We start from the raw sequence: 19,357 nt of genomic DNA on the forward strand, positions 1-19,357 counted from the left end.
TCCCACATGTGGTAGAAGGACCAAGTTTCCAAAATCAACAGTTAAGTCCACATCATCTTTCCCTGGGTATGTATCTCAAAACTGAGAAAAGTGCCTGCTGGGTGGTGGTAGCCCATGCTTTTAATCCCAGCACTAAAAAGGCAGGCAGATCTCTTAGGAGTTTGTGGACAGTCTGATCTACAGAGTGACTTCCAGGACAGCTAAAGCTACATGGAGAAACTGTCTCAAAACAAAAACAAAAAACAAACCAAGAAAGGCATACCAGCAAGATCTTACAAAGTAATCAGTCCACTGTAAGTTCTCAAAGGGGAATGTTTTACCCACAAGTAAACTCAGCTACTTTCTCTGTCCACAAAATATTTTACTCATATGTGATACACAAGATAAAATGTTAAATTTTAGGTATGACTTTTTAAAAATTATGCCTATAAGAAAAACAAAAAGCAAAGAACAAAGGAAAATGGGCCAGATGCTAACAATGATTAAACAAAGTGGTAGAACAGAATCAATTCATTCTCATGTTCTCAACTTACTTTGACTTACTTTTGTTCATCTTGGAGATTAAAAAGAAGATAGATATTTTAAAGCAAGCAAACAGTAATCGGCAATTCTTCTTGGGTAGATGATCAATGACCATATGGGCCAACTCTGAAGCCTTGCTGCTCCTCTTGGTTTCTACAAAGAACCTGCTCCCCTCTTGGAGCTACCATCTCTGGGTAGGGGTCAAAAGGAATGGTGGCTATTAGAAGGGACATTTTCTGGGTTGTCTGTGGAAGGACAGGGTATTCAAGTTTAGGATGAGTTTTAAAAGATGTTTAATTTTTATCCCCCCCCCCCCCATGTACAGAGAGACTAGACAGATGAGAGAACATGCATGTAGGTACTGGCAGAGGCCAGAAGAGGGCGTAAGATCCCTTGGAGCTGGAGTTGAGGCAGTTGTGAACCACCCATGGGGATGGGCATCAAACTCTAGACCTTTTGCTGGAAAGCAAACACTCTTAACTGCTTAACTAGCTCCTAGGACTTTTTTCTTTTAACACAACAGCACTATGCTATGTGGATGCTTAAATTTTCAGAACTTATGTTAACTATCAGAAACATCACTACAATGACATGTAATTGATATAAAATTATTAATGAGATATTTAATGTTTTTCAGTACCAAATCTTTCTAATACATTCCAGTATATACCTTATATGAGTGGCATAATCAGATGCAAAGTTCTCACAGGGAATACTTAAAGCACATTTAGGTTTTTTGTTTTAAGAAGAGTTTATTGGGGCTGGGCGGTGGTGGTGCATGCCTTTAATCCCAGCACTTGGGAGGCAGAGGCAGGCAGATTTCTGAGTTCGAGGCCAGCCTGGTCTATAAAATGAGTTCCAAGACAGCCAGGGCTATACAGAGAAACCCTGTCTCGAAAAACCAAAAACCAAAACAAAACAAAACTAGTTTATTGAGTATACAAGGGAGCAGTTGGCTGGGCAAAAGCTAGAATACTCCCTGCCTAGCTTTATGTTTGGTTGATAAAGTTTACAGCTGAAAAGGTTGTAGTTGAAAGTTTGACTCAAATATCAGTTTATTTAAGTTGGGTTAAAATTGAAAATTATGGGATGGGAATGGTATATATACCTTTAATCTCGGAGTAGGCAGGCAGAGACAGGTTGCTTTCCTGTGAGTTTGTGGCCAGCCTGGTCTCCATCAAAAGTTCTGGGGTAGGCACATAATAAGACCTAGTTTTTATTTAAAAACAAAACAAAACAACCTAAACTGAGGGACTGGCAAGACAGTTCAGTGTGCACAGATATGTGCTAGTGTACACATACATACATGAGAGTTTTTAGCCAGGCAGTGATAGCACATGCCCGTAATCCCAGTACTTGGGAGTCAGAAGCTGGAGGATCTCTTGAGTTTGAAACCAGCCTGGTCTACAAAATGAGTTAGTTCCAGGGCTACACAGAGAAAACCCGTCTTGAAAGAAAGAAAAAAATTAAAAAAAAAAAAGTACACCAACAGAAGTTTTAAAAGTTAAGATTTAAGCAGGGCATGGTAGAGTCCAGATATTACCAGCATAGTCAGCCTCCCTGGGTTTGGCTGTAGCTAAAGGAGGCAGTTTGCAGTTGCCCCAATACCCTTGATTCTAGCCATATTTTGTGGCTTGTGGACACTGATAGGGCTTGAATCCAAGTGCCAAGTTTGTCCCAAGGTGGTATCATAGGTGGAGGTTAAGGCTCTCACTCAGGATCACTGAAGAATTCTCCTGTGGGTTCTCTCTACTCCACAGCAGTTCTAGTTAATCAGGACATACACCTTAATACTTAGATTATGAGGGCAACTATCAGTCCAAGTACAACTATGCTGAATGAGCTGAGATAGCCTAAGATAAGTTGGGAAAGTTTGAAAGTGTCTTTACTCCCTCTTTCTTACATGCTCAAAACCTTTCATGTACACTCAACTTCATAATGACTCATTCTTTGGGTCAGGCAGACCGCACAGTCCATTTTTTCTATAATTTCTCTTAGTCTGCAGTCCTCACAACCTGATCATGTTGTTTCCAAGACAGTTTCAGAAAAACTGGTTACGCAAGTGATATTTCCTGTTTACCCACTTTTAATAATTAATGGCTGGGGATGATACAACCCCAAAGTGTTTTAATGTCGTGTTTTGAGATGTTTTGCCCTTATATGCAAACAGTTGTGGCATTCTATTCTATAAAAGAGAGTGGCCACAGATGTTTTAGCTGTACAGCCCAACTATTCTTTAAGCATGCTTTTGAAAGGGAGCTGGGCATTGTATGTAATGTATGCAATCTTAGCTGATGCAGAAAGATCACTGTTTCAAACCAACCTGGACTAGAGTTAGAGTGAGACCCTGTCCAAAACAAAACAAAACAGAGTCTATTTGTCATTCCTGTTGTGTTGATACCTCCTAAATTTGCACGCCTGGCTAAAACCACACCCCCAAACTTGTATTCTACTGCCTAACATCTCTAACATGATACATTCCCCTAAGTCAGCACAGCAGAGATGGATGCATCGTGGTATCCCTGCCTCTAAATGGTCTCACTAAAACTCATCTTATCCAGAGACCTGGTTCTTCCTGACCACCCCTCCCCCTTTTTTCTTCTGAGACAGCATTTCTCTGTAGTCTTAGCTGTCCTGTAGATCAGGCTGCTCACAAACTCCTGAGAGACCTGCCTGCCTCTGCCTCCTGAGTGCTGGAATTAAAAGCATGGCCACCACTGCTAGGTTTTTTGGGGTTTTATTTTTAAAATAGCATTTCACTGTGTTGGCCACTCAAGATGGCCAAGAAATTTGATCCTCTAGTCACAATTTGTCAAATGCTAAGGTTAAAGATATGTATGTCCATGCCTGGGGTTCTTGTCTTTTTTTTTTTTTTTTAAGATTTATTATATGTATATGAGTACACTATTGCTGTCTTCAGACACACCAAAAGAGGGCATTGGATCCCATTACAGATGGTTGAGCCATGATGTGGGTTTTGGGAATTGAACTCAGGACCTCTGGAAGAACAGCCAGTGCTTAATCAAGCTGAGCCACCTCTCCAGCCACCCAGGGGTTTCTCTTCTTAATTTCTTCCCTCTAAGGTCCTGCAGGATCTGGTCCTACTTGGCCCCTAGCTGCTTCTTGTGACCCTGTCTGGATCTTAAGCTATCTGAACCACACTGCCATGTTCTTGCTTATGCAGGCTTTCACAGTGTTCTGTCTGCCTCTTCTCCACTTCAGATCTCAGGTATCCAAGGTCACTTACTGGAAAGCTACACTAAGGAGGTCTGAGAACCATCTAGTATTATTTCTGCTACATCCATAATTGCACCGTTTCACTTTGTATGGGATTCTTTTTCACTGCTGGCCCCCTGTGTCCAGTACTATGCCTTATAAATAGTAGGTATTTTATTTGTAGAGTTAACAGTTGATTTGTGCAGGGAACTTTGAGTCAGGAAAGCAAAGAAATATTCTTGAGAAAATAATTAAAATTTCTTTTTTTTTTTTTTTAAAGATTTACTTCTTACTATATGTAAGTACACTGTAGCTGTCTTCAGACACTCTAGAAGAGGGAGTCAGATCTTGTTACAGATGGTTGTGAACCACCATGTGGTTGCTGAGATTTGAACTCCGGACCTTCGGAAGAGCAGTCAGGTGCTCTTACCCACTGAGCCATCTCACCAGCCCTAATATTTATTCTTGATGTGTGTTCAGTTTACTATGCTGTCAGATAGCCAGGTAGAAATGGACACTTTTAACTGTACTTTGTGCTTAAATAAACTGGGTTTTGTCATTTAGAACTCACCAGAACTACCTAAAGTAGGAGCCATTATCAATTGAAGTTGTGTAGCTTCCTAAATCTTTTTTAAAAATGTGTATGTGTAGCACATGTGTTGGGGTTGGAGGATAAGTATAAGTTGGTTCTCTCCTTCTACTGTGTTTGTCTCTGGGATCAAAGTGAAGTCATTAAGCTTAGACCTAAAGGCAAGTGCCTTTACCACTGAGCTATCTTACTAGCTCATCTTCCTAACTCTCCCCCAACATACCCCCCCCAGATTTATTTTATTTTTTTGTTTGTTTTTGTTTTGTTTTGAGACAGGGTTTCTCTGCATAGCCCTGGCTGTCCTGGAACTTACTTTATAGACCAGGCTGGCCTCGAATTCAGAAATCTGCCTGCCTCTGCCTCCCAAGTGCTGGGATTAAAGGTGTGTACCACCACCACCCGGCTTATTTATTTTATGTGTATAAGTGTTTTACCTGCATGCGTGTATATGTACTATGTGTATGCCAGGTGCCCTCTGGAGGATGTCAGATCTCCTGGAATTGGAGTTTACAGATGAGTGTGAGCCACTATGTAGGTGCTGGGAACTGAACTGGTTATCTGCAAGAGCAACACATGATCTCAACCATATTGTCTCTCTAGCTCCATCTACCTAAGCTTTAAAGTGAGAAAGGGGGAAACCAAGGTTTGAGTACCATGTGCACACTGACTCCTGAACCACTCACTCCACAGAGAATAGTGTTGCCAGCCCCAGTTCTTGCATGGGTAAGTTTCCATAGTATAAAATTTCCCCATGCCAGTAATATACAACAAATATAAGATATATTGAAAGACATACATAATGAATACAAACAGCAGGACAATAGGGTAGGGAAATGATGGCTTGGCATCACGATGGAAACAAGAGAGGATTGGAAGTAAAGGCCAACCTTATCTCCAAAAACAAAAAAACAAGAAACAAAACAAAACAAAAAAGCCCAAACAACAACAACAGCAACAAACTCACAACAAATAAAAATAAATAGCCATCTTCTGTTTTATTTTAGGGATGATGACTCTTCTTGCTCTTCATCTAAGTTGAAGAAACACTGCGCACTTTAATCTCTCGTCTGTGACATTGGGCCAACTGAAGACAGGGTTTTGAAATCTCAGCTATAAAGATATCTAGCCAAAATCTCAATCTTGCCTTAACAATGTTTCAGAGACTGAATAAAATGTTTGTAGGCGAAGTCACTACTTCCAGCCAAGAACCAGAATTTAGTGAGAAAGAAGATGATGAATGGATTCTTGTTGACTTCATAGGTAAGGCATAAGCAACAATTAATGGTCACAAGAAGTGGCATCAAACAAGCTATGTAGCTGACAATAATCTTAAATACTCTTGATCCTCCTGCCTTTATTTCCCCACCACACTTGGCTCAAAAGTGGGGATTTCTGGGGCTGGAGGCTCAGCAGTAAAGTGCTTCTGCACAAACATATACCTTCTTAGTATCCTCAAACATGTATACATATATACACAGAACATGTAGCCTGGTCCAAGTAGAGGTGCTTTGATAGGAAACCCTCATATGAGAAACAGGAAAGCACAGGGCTCATAATAAAAGACTAGGAAGTCCTAATGCCATTCTTCAATGTACTGTGTAACAGAGATTGGAAATTATAATTGTTACAAGCAAATATAAATGCTTTTGTGAGCATCTGTTAATATAGTATTGTCCTTTATTCTGTGTTTGATCTTGACGGATGACTCCGCAACTGACTTCTATCCTCCTGTATGCATTGTGGATCACAATCTAGATACCTGTACTGGTTTCTCAGCAGAGGAAGAGGAAGAAGATGAAGACATTGGTGAAGAGTCCTCAGCAGAGCACACTTCTGTCTTCTCCTGTTTACCTGCATCTTTGGAATGCTTGACTGACACCAGTGATTCCTGCTTCCTTCAGTTTGAGTCCTGTCCAATGGAGGAGAGCTGGTTCATCACTCCTCCCCCATGTTTTACAGCAGGTGGATTAACCACTATCAAGGTGGAAACAAGTCCTATGGAAAACCTTCTCATTGAACATCCCAGCATGTCCGTCTATGCTGTGCACAACTCCTGTCCTGGTCTCAGTGAGGCAAGTTGTGGAAATGATGACTATAACTCAAGTGGTCCCAGGTATGCCACAAGCACTTCATTCTCTGCATAAGTAGTCTGATAAGCAAAAGTTTATTTCTACACAGAGCAAAGCTAAGGCTTTACAAGACTTAAAACTAACTGTGCTATAAATACAACATTCAGGTCAAGATAGAGTTTTATAAGGTTATTAATTGTAGCATGCCTCAGTTGTATAATAGAGAGCCATCTCCTTTATAATATCATGCTACTGAAGGGAAATGAAAAGACTAGTATTTGTGTTAAGTATATTAGAATGTAATTCTGGTATATTATAGAATAGTTATTTTAGGGTATTAAATTCACCTAAAATATGTCTCAAAATGTATTTTCTTCTATATATTCTTAGCTAAGTCATCTTAAATGGTGCTTAATCTTGAAAATCCAAGTATTTGTTCCGAGGGCTGCCCTCTGAATTCAGAAATGATGTTCTGTTACATGGCAGTCCAAAATGGAGATAGGTGAAGGCCCAGTCAGCTCAGGGAAGAGAAGTGAGTTAAGATTAGTGTGTTCCAAATCCACCTTCCAGATACTCTGTGGCCTTCATCAAGAGAACATTCTCAGTAATACACCTGAGATGATTCTCACAAAAACCAAGTCCTCTTGTCCACCTCATCTGCTTACAGTCTGGCGAATCCATCATGCATGTCCATGGAACATGCCCTGTGACATCAAAGCATGCTGTGAGTGTTGCCACTGACTTATTCCTTTTTGTAGGTAGAGGATTCAGGTAAGTCTGGATCCTTTGCAGTACTGCACTGTCATCTGAAGGGCTCCTTTTGCATGGTTTAGGCTGTGGCTCCACTGGACCACTGTATATAGCTGCTTTCCCATCGATGGAGTATAAATAAAACTCAGGCAATGCTAACCTTTCTAGAATTACTACCCTCTTAAAACAGATACATTTTAGCAAGGCTAAATATATTTCCTCTTTCTTGTACCAAAACAAAGATCATGTCTTTATACAATCACAAAGTACCAGGCATAATCTGGGTCTTCAAGTGGCACTTTATTGAAAGCCATAATTTTGCTGAGTTAAGTGTTTTCAGCATCCCAACTAAAATATTTTAATTGCTTTATAGTTGCTTTAAGAATTTCTTCAGTTCTTAAAAATTCTTCCCTGATTCTGATTGCATCTTTGTGGAATCCACTCAATAATTTAACATGATTAGGGACTAGAAAGATGGCTCAGTTATTAAGAGCACTGGTTGCTCTTTCATATAACCAAAGTTCAATTCCCAGAATCCATGTCTGCTCATGACTGGAACTCCAGTCCCTGTGTATGATGCCATCTTCTGGCCTCTATGGGTACTGCAGGGATGTGGTGCAGATTTACAAGCAGGCAAATGAATAAAATCTCAAAAAATTTATACATATAAAAAATAACATGGTTAACAAATTATCACTTTTATTTACTGGCAGTTGATACTTTTCAGTACTAATGTACATTTGTGTGTGTATAGTCAGCAGCTTTGCATAGTAATATATTACAGCAGATATTCATTGCCAAAAATTTAAATATGTAGAAATGACATCCCTCAAGATCCACAGATGAATACTATTAACACCCCAGGAATGTTCTATGTTATTTTTACTATATGGGCTCATACCAGTAACTATTCGCCTATACTCTGAACCCATTTAGGGGCATGCTTTCTATACTATTAATGCACACACGTAGAGTACAACTAAAACAAATACCATTAAGAAATTAAGAGAGCTGGGATGCAGCTCAGTGGTAGTGTTTCAGATCATACTCTAATCTTCCCATAAGAACCTAGCCCTAGAGAGTATCTCATCCACTTCATTAACCCAGCATCTGTGTACTGTATCTAGGACTTTAGTGTTTATAACTTGATGCCACAGAAGTTTTGCATTCCTACGACATAAATATTAACATGTGGGGCCAACAAACAGATAGTTCTCATAAGTGAATTATCAAAGGCCAGACATGGTGCTATGTGATTGTAATCCCAGCATTTAGGAGAGTGAGGCAGGAGGATCATTAGTGTAAGAGCAGCTTGGAATACACAGTGAGATACTGTCTCAAAAGGGCTATATGTGTACATATGTTTCTAACTCAAGGTAGAATCAAGTGTTACTAAAATGGCAAGACTTTATATAGTATACAGTCCTTGCTTTCTGAGCAAGCAATAAACCCTGTCCTTCAAACATATTACTTCTACTCTGTCCTCAGGGATATCAGTAGATATAAGCGCAGTACTTATAATGGCTTTAGAGTGTATGTTTTATTGCATCTTAGCCTTTATTGTTTGTGAAAGTTTATGAACAACCATAATTTTAAGTAATATATGTCTTCAATTGCCCATAGTACATCAGTCTTAATAAAGAAAAATGACCATGTCCTAGAAGTAAAATTAAAATGGCATTTTAAATCTTACTAGTGATTTAATAGTTCACCATTTAACATTTGTAGGGCCAGAAAAAGCTGCTTATAAGACTCACGGGCACAGAGTAAGTATGTTTACTTTGGGACCATATGATCTGTGTTATCAGTCTGACAGGGAGACTAGGAACTCAAATGCCCACCTTCTAACAATCATTGAGTTTATATTAGCTTTTTTTCCTATGTGCTTGTTTGTTTCTTTTATACTTTTATTTTTCCCTACTACTAGGGATCAAGCCCAGGGCCTTGTACGTACTGGACAAGCATTCTGCCATTGAGCTGCACCCCAACTCTCTGTTAATTTCCTAGTGGGATCTTTTAGTTCTACTGTGTGTATGCATGTGCGTGCATGCATATGTATATAGTTTCCTCTGATCATTTTAGACAAAATATATAACTACCCTTCCTGAATAAAATAACTGGTAAAAAAAATCTTAAAACTCAGACTGGGATATAGCTCAGTTTATAGAGTGCTTGCCTGGTGTACAAGAAAACTTAGAGCCGGGCGTGGTGGCGCACGCCTTTAATCCCAGCACTCGGGAGGCAGAGGCAGGCGGATTTCTGAGTTCAAGGCCAGCCTGGTCTACAAAGTGAGTGCCAGGACAGCCGGGGCTACACAGAGAAACCCTGTCTCAAAAAACCAAAAAAAAAAAAAGAAAACTTAGGTTCAGCTGCTAGTGAATAAACTGGATGTAGTGGTGCACACCTGTAAACACAGCCCTAGAGGGGTACAGGTGGGAGAATCAAGTTCAAGGTTATTCCTGGCTAAATTGAGAGCTTGAAGCCGTCTGGATAAAATAACCTATTCAGGAATCATCTTAATCATTACAGTTGTGCTGAGAATGTAGCTATCTGGTTAAGCATTTGTCAACTGTGCAAGAAGCCTGAGATCAGTACACAGCACTGCAGAAAATGAACTTTGTTATGTGTTAATATAGCTTATACTAATTCAATTTGATTGGCTTTTAGTATAGAAAACAATCTTACTATATACAACTATGTTCTAAGATACATGGTTTTTGAGACAGTTTCTCTATGTAGCCTTGGTTGTCCTGGAACTAAAACTCTGTAGACTACACTGGCTTCCAAATTCAGAGATCTACCTGCCGTTGCCTCCTGAGTGCTAGGCCACCACAGCCTGGCTTAAGATACTGGTCTTAAATTTAGCACTTCCATATAAATGTCATTCCAAAATATGTACTTCTGTGGCATAAATAAGAAACTGATGTGTGTAATAGGCATTGACTTCTTACCTAGAAAAATGTCAAGTTGGTGGAATGTCCTTATATGCATTTCTATGAAATATGATTCACATGTTACCTAGGATATTTTACTTGTAGCCAGAAGTCATCTGCGAAGGTACTGTTGATATATATGCTTTTTGATCAAATTTGAAAATTAAGAATGAAATATCTTCAAAACAGTTGAAAGCTGGGTGTGATGGTCCATACTGGTAATTCCAGCATGTGGGAAGCTGAGGCAGGAGGATCAAGGCAAGTGTAAGCTACATAAGAAATTGAAGGCCATTCATCCTAAACTACATGAGATTCTGTCTCAGAAAACTAAATAGAATTGCAGGTATTCAGTAGACATAAGTTCTCCTGGAGAACCACATTAAATTCACTCAGAGTATGAAGCACATTTTAATTTAGCCATCTCTGGACAATACAGTCTATGTTTCTATTAAAATTAATCTTTCAGCTAGGAGTTATGACACATTTGTAATTCTAAAACTTGGGAGGCTGAAGGAGGAGGATGGCAAAATTGAGGGTAGCCTGGGCTTAATATCAAGACGAACCTCAAAAACAGTAACATAACAGTTGATTGGTATCTCCCTTCTACCACTCTCATCAAATGGTCATAAAATGTAAGTCTATCATCCACGAGACTCCAAGTTCTTACCCAACCATAGACAAATAAATGTAAAAAAAATCAAATTACTAAGTATCTTTTTTAGTAATATACTCTTGTTATTGATATACACTTACTTTGGTCTATTTCAGAATGGAAGCCCAGAGTGAAATGGGGAAGCACATTCACTGCTGTGTCGCAGCGCTTGCTGCTCAGGCAACATTTTTGGAACAACCCAAGAGTTTTCGCCCTTCCCAGTGGATAAAAGGACACAGTGAAAGACAGTCTTTGAACAGAAATGGCCTCCGTCGCCAGAACCTTACCAGGGATTGCCACACTCGACAAATGAAGCACAGTGGCTGGGTGGTTCACCAGCCCTGCCCACGCCAGTACAATTACTGAGAATGTTGAGTTATGTTGGTTTCCTTAGGTTTTGTGCATAAGTATTGGATGTATGTGTGTACAATGAAAGTGCTGTCTCCTTCCAGCCAAGTGAAGACCAATCGCCTAGTGTATCAGTGTGTTTAGACACTATCACAACCAGATTTTTGTGCTGTGTATCACATAATGCCTTGCTCCTGACAATTACTTTTTAAAAAACCTTTTAGCATATTTTTGGAAACATATCAATACAGTGACAGTGTTTGGGGTTGTCTTTAAGTACAGTAAGGTATATATATGAGTTAGCATCTTAAGGACATTTCTAACCCCAAGTCTTAAGAGTAGACATCTTTTCAATTTCCTTTATTTTGTATTATTTAATCTTTTGTGTAAGCAAAAATTTATTCTCAGGGTCAGCCATATACTTTATTGACCAGTACTTGATAGCCTTTTCTGTATATAATGAGTACATTTTTACACTAACACAAGCATTAACAGGTGATTTTTGCCATGGATATAATGGAATTAATGGTTGAACTTACTTTTCAAAGAAAACTTGACGTATTTCTGTATATATGTTTTTTCCCCCAGATTAGTCATTGTAGTGCATTGTGGAATTCAGGTACATTAACTTTGGTGAACAATATATTCAGTAATTCTGATGTGACTCCACGATATGGTACAAAGACTACAGATGTCGTGGCCAAAAGCATTTGTTTCATATGCAAAGGGAAAAATCAGACCCATGAGATGATATCTGGAATCTATTTGTAGATAACCCACAGAGCAGTCAGTATTTGGAGATGTCTAGATTCCTAACTGCCAGCTCAGCTAAAAATGCACAAACGTGTGCCCAGGCACTCAGTGACTTCATGCTTGTGTCTGCCACAAGAAAGGGAGAGACAACAGTGGTAACTCCTCAGAACAGAAGAAATCCCTTGTCCTCCCAAGGGATTTCTGGTGGCATCTGTTTATAGCACCTAAGTGAAGATTGATGGGTTGGTTTCCACAAGCTTTCGTTTTTAAACTTCACAATATCCTTAGCCACTTTGGCCTGTTTCCTCCACAGCAGGAGAGTGCTAATACTTACCTCCCTCACAGAGTTGTGAGGATCATATACTGATTGGAAGTGGGGCTGTCAGAACTGAACTCTGAACTTCCAGGGTCTTTCTACTGAACCTAGTTGTGGGAGGCTCCGGCAGTTTATTGCCATGATTATTCTTCAGGGTTGGTGCTAATGAGGCTAGAGCACAGGGTTCCGCTCATATATACCAGTTACGGTGGTAGAGGAAAGTCCATTCTCTTACCTCTATCTGGTCAGCTCTTAAAGAACAGTTTTGGTGGATTTTGGTGAGCCATCCACACTTGCTGGAAGATTAAACACATTTACAGCTTGAAGTACATTCTACTAAGAACAATACCATTGCCGCATATTCAAACTGCTCATTTCCCTAGCCCCTCTGCAACCATAACTAAACGTTTGTTTATGAAATAATTTCAAGGAAAAACGAAGCATACCGTTATGTGAAGTATTATCCCTGAAGCAGCTTGATGCAGGGAACCCTGGGAAACTTTCAGGAAGGTACAGTGCTTTTCTCTGATGAGGCTGGGCATTTAGAGCTGCAGTCAGATGGGGAAGGGAGTTAACACTGGCTATGATTAGGTGCCAGACAGGATGTCTCCTAAGAACAGGAATCTAGACTAATTCTTTCCTTAAGTCTTTTCCATATTGACTTCCCCTTTTATTTATTTGTTTTCTAATTAAGGGGCCAAGTCTGTAGAGTTTGTTAAACTGAGAAGTTGTTATTATTTGTTGTCATGGAGGTGTGCATATTTTATACCACAGCTATTATAGGGTCATATGTTGGTAACTTGAAATAGACCAGTTAAGTGTCTTCTGGACAAAGGTTCTGAATACATGTAGCTTTGCCCCTATTCCCTTACATCACACGAAAGCTGTCTCACAAGCTGAAAGTTCAGCCATCAGAATTTGTTTGGCCAGCATGAATTGGTTTATGTATTAAACTATACTTTTTTTGTTTTTGTTTTTTAAAAACCTTCCCACCACATTTATTTATCCCTTAAGTACACTTACATCTCTGTCACTTACTGACTTTTCATTTGCTTTGTCTATGCTTAGTGTTTTGTTCCTGTAAATCAGCAAGCAAATCAATTACTGGGATTTTTTTCTTTGGGGTTAAGATTACCACTCCACCTATAGTAAGTAGGTAGCACACTGTGGTTTTTGTGTGAGAATCTAACGTTTATATCTAAAATTGACCCTTGTAAGAACTGAAGAAAAAAGTTACATAACTCGATTGAAGTTCTTAATCACTAGGTGTTTTGTTAGGCAACTATCATGTGTTAGATACAAGTCTAATAACACAGAACAATGTTAACCTGTTAAACATTGTTTTGAAACCTGGCCAAAAATACATTTTATGAGTTGATTACTCATTATCATCATCACCATCATTTTGCTGTTATACCTACTAGTGGTTTACAGTGTTCTTCAATGCACTGAAAGTACAAATAAGAAGACCCCAAGAGTTGAGGATGTAGCTTAGTGGTAGAGGATTTGCCTAGCATGTGCAAGGTCCTGAGTTCCATCCCCAGCACTGTAGGATGAAAACAAAACAAATAAGCAAGACTCCAGGATTTAGTAGCACTGACCATTTCTAAACCAATAGCCTAGAATAATGCTTGCAAGGTCTGGAACACATGGTATGTATCAGCCATACATCTGGAGTCTAATTTTTTAGCTTTTATAGTAGACTCCACATTCCCCAAAGTTTGTATTTTATGTTGAACATTTTAGACTGTGTATTCTGTTAATTACTATTTCCTGGGTTATATTCTGTACTGTATATAGGTACTTAAACCTCACCATACTTACCTTTTATGACAGTTTGTATTTATATGGTTGCATAGGTGGGCAATTTTTTGCAAGATGCAAAAAGGTTGGATTTTACTTCTCACTGTAGAAAGTTCAAAACAAAACAACATTAACTTTCTGTATATTTTTCCAATTCCCATGCAGATTGTTCTTTAGTTCTTTGGTTTTAGCAAAAAGAGTGTTTACTTAAAACGTGTGAGGGTTCATATGCCTGGCTGTCGTTTTATGTTTCTCAAATCTGTACAGGTTTACAGTCTTTGCTTTTGTTAAAGTTTGAATTGCTTTGCTATTTTGCTGTCCTCACAGAGGTATTCAGTCTCTGTATACTCTTAAAAGAAGAAAAAGCAAAGGAGGGTATATTCTTTATCATTTTCTTTGAGTTGGAAACAAATGTATGAAGGACTACAACTAGAAAATAGACATTTAAATGCATTTAAATAGGCTAGTGGAAAAAAGTTTCTACCTTTTTCTTTTTGTTTTAGAGACAGTTAAAAGACTGCTCCTTGTACTGGGAGATACCAGTGTATGCTTCTATTGTTGCCTTGAAATTATCTTTTTATTTTTTAAGGCCTATAGATACTATTACCTTTAAAGTCTTTAAAGTTAGGTAGTTTCATGCTAGCAGCCTCTAATGTATTATAAATGGCAACCCTATCTTCTTATTCTGTTAAAATTCTCTTGAAATGTGACACCAATTCAAGTGGCTTAGGTGCAGAGAGACCAAGAATAGATGCAGAAAGGCAGGAAGAGAAGTTACTATTCAGAGGAAGGCAGCTTAAATGTATGATCTATCATTGATAAGTTTCCTTGTGATATTGAAAAATGTTTCTAACTGTACTTGCCTGATGTTTTAGTATTGTTTTCTAGATGGACTTGTAAAAACAAAACCGTGATTTTTGTGAGGTTAGAAGTGTGTATTTGGGGGCCTCAGGTGTGTGTGTGTGGTTTTATTTTCCTCCAGAAGTTTTGAACTTTAGTCAATAATTGTGTGTTATTTTTAAGAAGTGACTTTATTTTTTCTCTAGTAAAATTGTGAACACATTTTCCTTCTGAAGGCAGGATATGAGCTATGGATTCTGAAAAGTATTGTAGGATGTACTATGTGCCGTCTTTATGTGTTTATGGGCACAATGTTTTCTCTCATCAACTTGAAACTTAAAAGGGACATTTTGGTTAGATTACTGTACACCAATCTATGCATAAATGGCAGCTTGTTTTCTTGAGCCACTATCTAATTGTTCTTTTTTTTATATATATAAATTTTTTTATACTGATTGGGTCAGAGATGGTCAGTTTTATACAGAATGAACAGCACAGCACTTTGCCAAAAAAAAAAAAAAAAACCAAACAAAAAACAAAAAACATGTAGCATTGCTTAAACATTGTGTATTAATACCAGTTCTTTGTAATGGGTTCAGTAGTGCATTTTGCACTGCACAGAGTTACAGTTTTTTAATCTGTCAGTAAATAAAATGTCCTTTAACTTAACATGTGGAGGATTCTTTTATCTTCATGGTCATTACTCTTGAAAGCAATACTTACTTAAAGCACTTGCTATTTAGCATTGCTTTGTGCAAAAAGTTGTTTGATATGCACTGTAAATGTTTCTTTTAAAGGCATGTTGCTGAACACATGAAATCTCAATATTCAATAACTGCTGGGGCAGAAGTATTGTTGCAAATACAAGGCCAGCTTGGGCTACATAGCAAAACCCTGTCCTTTTAAAAAGCCTTTGTTAACACATATACTATCTATCAAGTGTGTATGTGTGTGTATATATATGTGTGTATATATGTATATATATACGCACACACATACACACTCATATATTTTTCCATCTAAAGTGAGACATTATTTAAATAAAGAGGAATTTAAGGGTGATCTCCAACTAGTACTTTTTTCGCTAACCAATCTATTCTTTAGGGGGGTAAAGGTTATATGGGTACTAAGCTTACATGTATGTCTGTATACCATTTGCATGCTAGGGTAAGGGAGACTGGTTCTCTCTTCAATCTCTTATTGGTATACTCATCCTCTAGGCGGGAAGCAGGATAATAATACACACGAGGTAGGAGCTGAACCATAACACAGAAATCACGAGAGGGGTCAAAAACACTAGTTGATACACATGGGGTGAGCCCTGTGTTACAGGACCACCAACTGACTGGATATGGCACAAGGTAATAGTTGGTATTTGTCTTGGACCCAGGATGAGTCTGGCCACATAGTGTTGGTGGGAAGGGGGAGGTATCTCTATGCAGAGACCAGGGCTCCTTCCTGACACTTCAGTCAGGGTTAATTTCTTTCCTGTTCCCTATGAGCAGGAGGCATGACTACTGGTTTTTATTAAAATCTCCATTAAAGGCAATCCCTTCATAGTAGGGAGGGCCTGAGGATAGGCATAGCCAGCAGTCAGTAGTAGCATCCGGATCCGAGCTGTTAAGGGCATAAAAGGCTCCTCTAATCAGGCTGAACAGTCTCTGTCCCGTCAAAGGATCTGAGGGGATTGTGGTCGGGGGATCTTGGGGGTGACGACCTTGAAGGGGTTCTCAAATATCAGAGCCAGGGGTTTGGGTTTGGCAGGGAGGCCCTGTTCCGGAAGGACCTTGTTAGGTCCTATGGGCACTGGGGATGGACTCTCCATAGTCAATTTGATTTTGAAAACTAATCCAGAGTCTTTCCCTACTGCGTCCAATTGCAAACCCCAATTGTTTCCCTTAAGCCAGCTCTGGCATTCTCGTTTCCCCTGGTCAGTAAACTTTATACGTATGGGGTTGCAATAGTTATCTTTACAAGGTCCATTAGGGGAGACTAACCAGGCACACCCGCTCTCAAGGTATTTAGAACTATCTCTCTCACCTTGGTTTGGCCGGTCATAGCTACTGCCCCTTTTTACTGTGATCAGGTCCCAGGTAGAGGTAGGATTCCAATAAGCTTCACTTGTGGTCTCAGGACCCCATTCAGCACAGTAAAAGTCCAGTGCCCCTCTACACTGATGCCGAAGCTTTCGTGGTTGGCCTTGGCCAGGGCAAACATAAAATTCTGCAGACCAAAGATTGGCTCGGTAGAACTGTCTCGAGCATCCAAACGTGCTCCCTATCCCGCTGTTTATCAGGTGGTGGTTTATGAAGGTTGGTATGGTCGGGGAGATCCTAGGTAAGTGACCCTGCTACTAACTTACAAATATCAGGTGTGAGGTCAGGCCACCAGGTCCACGGGGGTTGTACTGTGGTGGTCGACCATACAATGTCCCCCTCCTCATTAAGCACTTCCCAAGTTTGATGAATTGGAGTATGAGGGTTGAAGTCTCTGTTCTGAGTCGCTCTTGTGACGCAAGTGCAACTTAAGAGGATTATTAGCCTTTTCACGATCAGTCTCAAGGGGAGCCTTCTTGACGTATGAGGCATGAACCCAAGAGGGAACTCCTTCTACTTTAAGTGCAGTGGGTGTAGTCAATAGTACTGTGGCTCGAGGTTCCCCACTCGGTGCCTCCTCACCAGGATCATGTCTCCCACTTCAAACTGATGTGGAACCTGTAAGTCACCAGCGGTGTAGGTTTCTTTCAACTGCTCCCAGGTTTCTTTCCTCACGATTTCAAGAACCTTCAGCCGGGCTAGGAGGCGAGATGAGGGAATGGAGGAAACATCAGGACAAGTTCTATTTTCTACAGTCATATAGATAGGCGGGGGCACCCCAAACATTAGTTCTAAAGATGTTAGACCTGAGGCTCTGGAAGTGTTCCGGACCCAGAATAGGGCATAAGGGAGAAGGGCTGTCCAATCATTCCTGCTGGTCTCTAAGGTCAATTTAGACAAGGTCTTTTTTAGAGTCCTATTCATTCTTTCTACCTGTCCTGAACTCTGGGGTCTGTAAGCACAATGTAACTTCTAATTTATCCCCAGCTGTCTGGCCAGTCCCTAGCTTACCTGGGAGACGAAGGCAGGCCCGTTGTCTGACCCAATTACCTTAGGTACCCCAAAACGGGGAAGGATTTCTTCGAGTATCTTCTTAGTCACCACATTAGCCCTTTTCTCTTGGTGGGGAATGCTTCAACCCACCCCGAAAAGATATCTACAAAAACTAGAAGGTACTTATTTCCATATCGGGCTGGCTTGCCTTGGTAAAGTCAACCTCCCAGTAAGTCCCAGGCCTATCTCCTCGTAAACGTCTTCTGCCATGGTGCTTGCTGGACGAGAGAGCACATGCTCTACAGTTCTTTACTAGGTCCTCTACTACCTTCTGTAGTCTAGGGATATGGTAAGGGGATCTACTGACTAGTTCTATCATCTTTTTTGGTCTCACATGATTGAGGCAATGTAAATTAGTCAAGTATTCTAGCCCCTCTTCTTCTGTGAGGATCCTTCTTTCTGGGATCTCCTCAACCTTCTAGGTTGTGATTTTGACTACTAAAGTCATTGGCCCTTGTGCTGCCTCCTTGGCCACCTGGTCAGCCATCTGATTTCCTCTTTCTATTAGTCCAGCCCCCTTTTGATGTCCTGGGCAATGGATGATCGCCACCTTGCAGGGCAAGTGGACAGCTTCTAACAAGCTAAGAATCTCTTCTTTATTTTTAATGTCCTTCCCAGCAGAGGTCAATAGTCTGCACTGTCTGTAGATTGCCCCATGAACATGAGCCGTTGCAAAAGCATACTGGCTGTCGGTATAAATATTGATAACCTTTCCCTTTGCTAGCCTTAAAGCTTGAATTAAGGCAATAAGTTCCTCTTTTTGGGCTGATGTCCCTTCAGGCAGGCTGCTGGCCCATATAACAGATTTCCCATCCACTACTGCTGTCCCAGCTCTGCACTTACCCTCTACCACAAAACTGCTTCCATTGGTGAACCAGGCTACTGTTCCAGGCCAAGGTCGATTGGCTAGGTCTGGCTGAGTCCCAGTTTCCTCAGCCAGTATCTCCTCACACTGATGTACAGGGGTCTCGTCAGCTTCAGGCAGTAGGGTGGCAGGATTAAGAGTGGCAGGTGGAGTGAAAGTCACTTGATCAGTCAATAACAAGCTCTGGTAGGGGTCATCTCAGCATTAGTCATCCAGCGGTCTAGTGGCTGCCGAATGATGCTCTCAAGGGAGTGCGGGGCCACCATAGTCACATTCTGGCCCATAGTTAGTTTATCAGCATCTTTCACCAGTACAGCCGTAGTTGCTATTGCCCAGAGGCAGGAGGGCCATCCGCTGGCCACAGGGTCCAGCTTCTTTGACAGATAGGCTACTGGGNGCTTCCAGGGTCCTAGGGTTTGAGTGAGGACCCCTCTGGCTACTCCATTTCTCTCATCGATGTATAGGGTGAAAGGATTGTTTAAATCAGGCAGTGCTAGGGCAGAGGCCTATAGCAGTGCCTTTTTGAGAGTTTCAAAGGCCAATTGATGTTCC

At 40.3% G+C, this 19,357-nt stretch overlaps 1 protein-coding gene across 3 annotated transcripts in view; it reads left to right on the forward strand.

Annotated features, from left to right (window-relative positions):
* Window positions 1-15,460, forward strand: part of Tp53inp1 (tumor protein p53 inducible nuclear protein 1) — a 17,689-nt gene extending 2,229 nt beyond the window's left edge. The window contains exons 2-5 of one of the 3 annotated variants that reach the window (XM_021160568.2): window positions 5,332-5,587; window positions 6,083-6,440; window positions 8,875-8,912; window positions 10,848-15,460. In XM_021160568.2, coding sequence (XP_021016227.1) covers window positions 5,479-5,587; window positions 6,083-6,440; window positions 8,875-8,896 — 489 coding nt within the window. In that variant the 5' untranslated portion in view covers window positions 5,332-5,478 and the 3' untranslated portion in view covers window positions 8,897-8,912; window positions 10,848-15,460. The remainder of the gene's footprint in view (window positions 1-5,331; window positions 5,588-6,082; window positions 6,441-8,874; window positions 8,913-10,847) is intronic. The other 2 variants (XM_021160566.2, XM_021160567.2) reach the window with 2 other exon arrangements.
* Window positions 15,461-19,357: the final 3,897 nt, after the last annotated feature.

Source organism: Mus caroli, chromosome 4 (genome assembly GCF_900094665.2).
Source record: "Mus caroli chromosome 4, CAROLI_EIJ_v1.1, whole genome shotgun sequence".
Taxonomy (NCBI): domain Eukaryota; kingdom Metazoa; phylum Chordata; class Mammalia; order Rodentia; family Muridae; genus Mus; species Mus caroli.